Here is a 935-nt window from a genome sequence, read left to right on the forward strand (position 1 = left end):
AAACAAAAAAAAATTAGCCCGAAAAATAAAAAAAACATTCTTGTGTTTAAAAACGTGAAAACAATACTATTTTTTACGAATTTTTTAAAGGTTTCGGTCTTGGCAATAATCACCTAAACACGTTTATCATTAATCTTCTCAGTAAAAGAGAATGGATATTATTTGGATAAGAGTCTTTTCGGCAAAATCGATCTCTGATTTTTCAAAATTTTATTTTTTTTCAATTTTTTGGTGCCCGATAATTCAGTCTATTTTTCCCTTTTATACACCAATCCACTAAAAAACGCCAATCCAGTGTCATGCCCTTAGGAAGTGAACCTTATATCATACTTTTTAATCAAACATTTAGAAAATTATATTAAAATTAAACCTAAAATATGTTCAAAAGCTTATTAATCACTTTATTAGAAATATCAGGATAATAGATATTAATTTTTAATTTCCTAATAATTTATATTTGTTATTTAAGGTTAATTTCATGTATTTTTTATACTATATTTTAATTGTAAGAACATTCTTAATTAACCAAAAAATTGAGACTGAATATTTTTTCATTCAACAGCTTTTCAAAGAAGAAAAAAGAAAATGGGTGCGGGTTTCTCTCCTCACTTTAGTATATAATAGGTCAACTTTTTTTTTAATTTTCAATAAATAATAATATAATAATCATAACAATTTATAATTAAATTTATTAAAACAATAATAAACATTAAATATTAAGTAAATTAATTTCGATGAACTATTGTATCTGATGGGAAACATTCAATTCCAATATATCTCACACTCGATGGTATTGTAACACCGCTCAAACCACTGCATTCACCGAAACACCAATCACCAATTGATGTAACACTTGATGGTATGACATTACCAAATTTCTCTCTATCATTTTGAGTGTAAGAAACTATTTTAAACTCGATGTTTCGACTTTTGTT

The 935-nt window shown here is 25.3% G+C and overlaps 1 protein-coding gene across 1 annotated transcript; it reads right to left on the minus strand.

Annotated features, from left to right (window-relative positions):
* Nucleotides 1-725: 725 nt before the first annotated feature.
* On the minus strand, nt 726-902 carry EIN_433770 (hypothetical protein; the record flags this gene model as incomplete). The annotated part of the gene is made up of 1 exon (XM_004256018.1): nt 726-902. A coding segment is annotated over one exon (177 nt), but the record flags the coding sequence as incomplete, so codon positions are not given.
* Nucleotides 903-935: the final 33 nt, after the last annotated feature.

This window comes from Entamoeba invadens (genome assembly GCF_000330505.1).
Source record: "Entamoeba invadens IP1 unplaced genomic scaffold scaff_1105074725101, whole genome shotgun sequence".
NCBI lineage: Eukaryota > Evosea > Mastigamoebida > Endamoebidae > Entamoeba > Entamoeba invadens.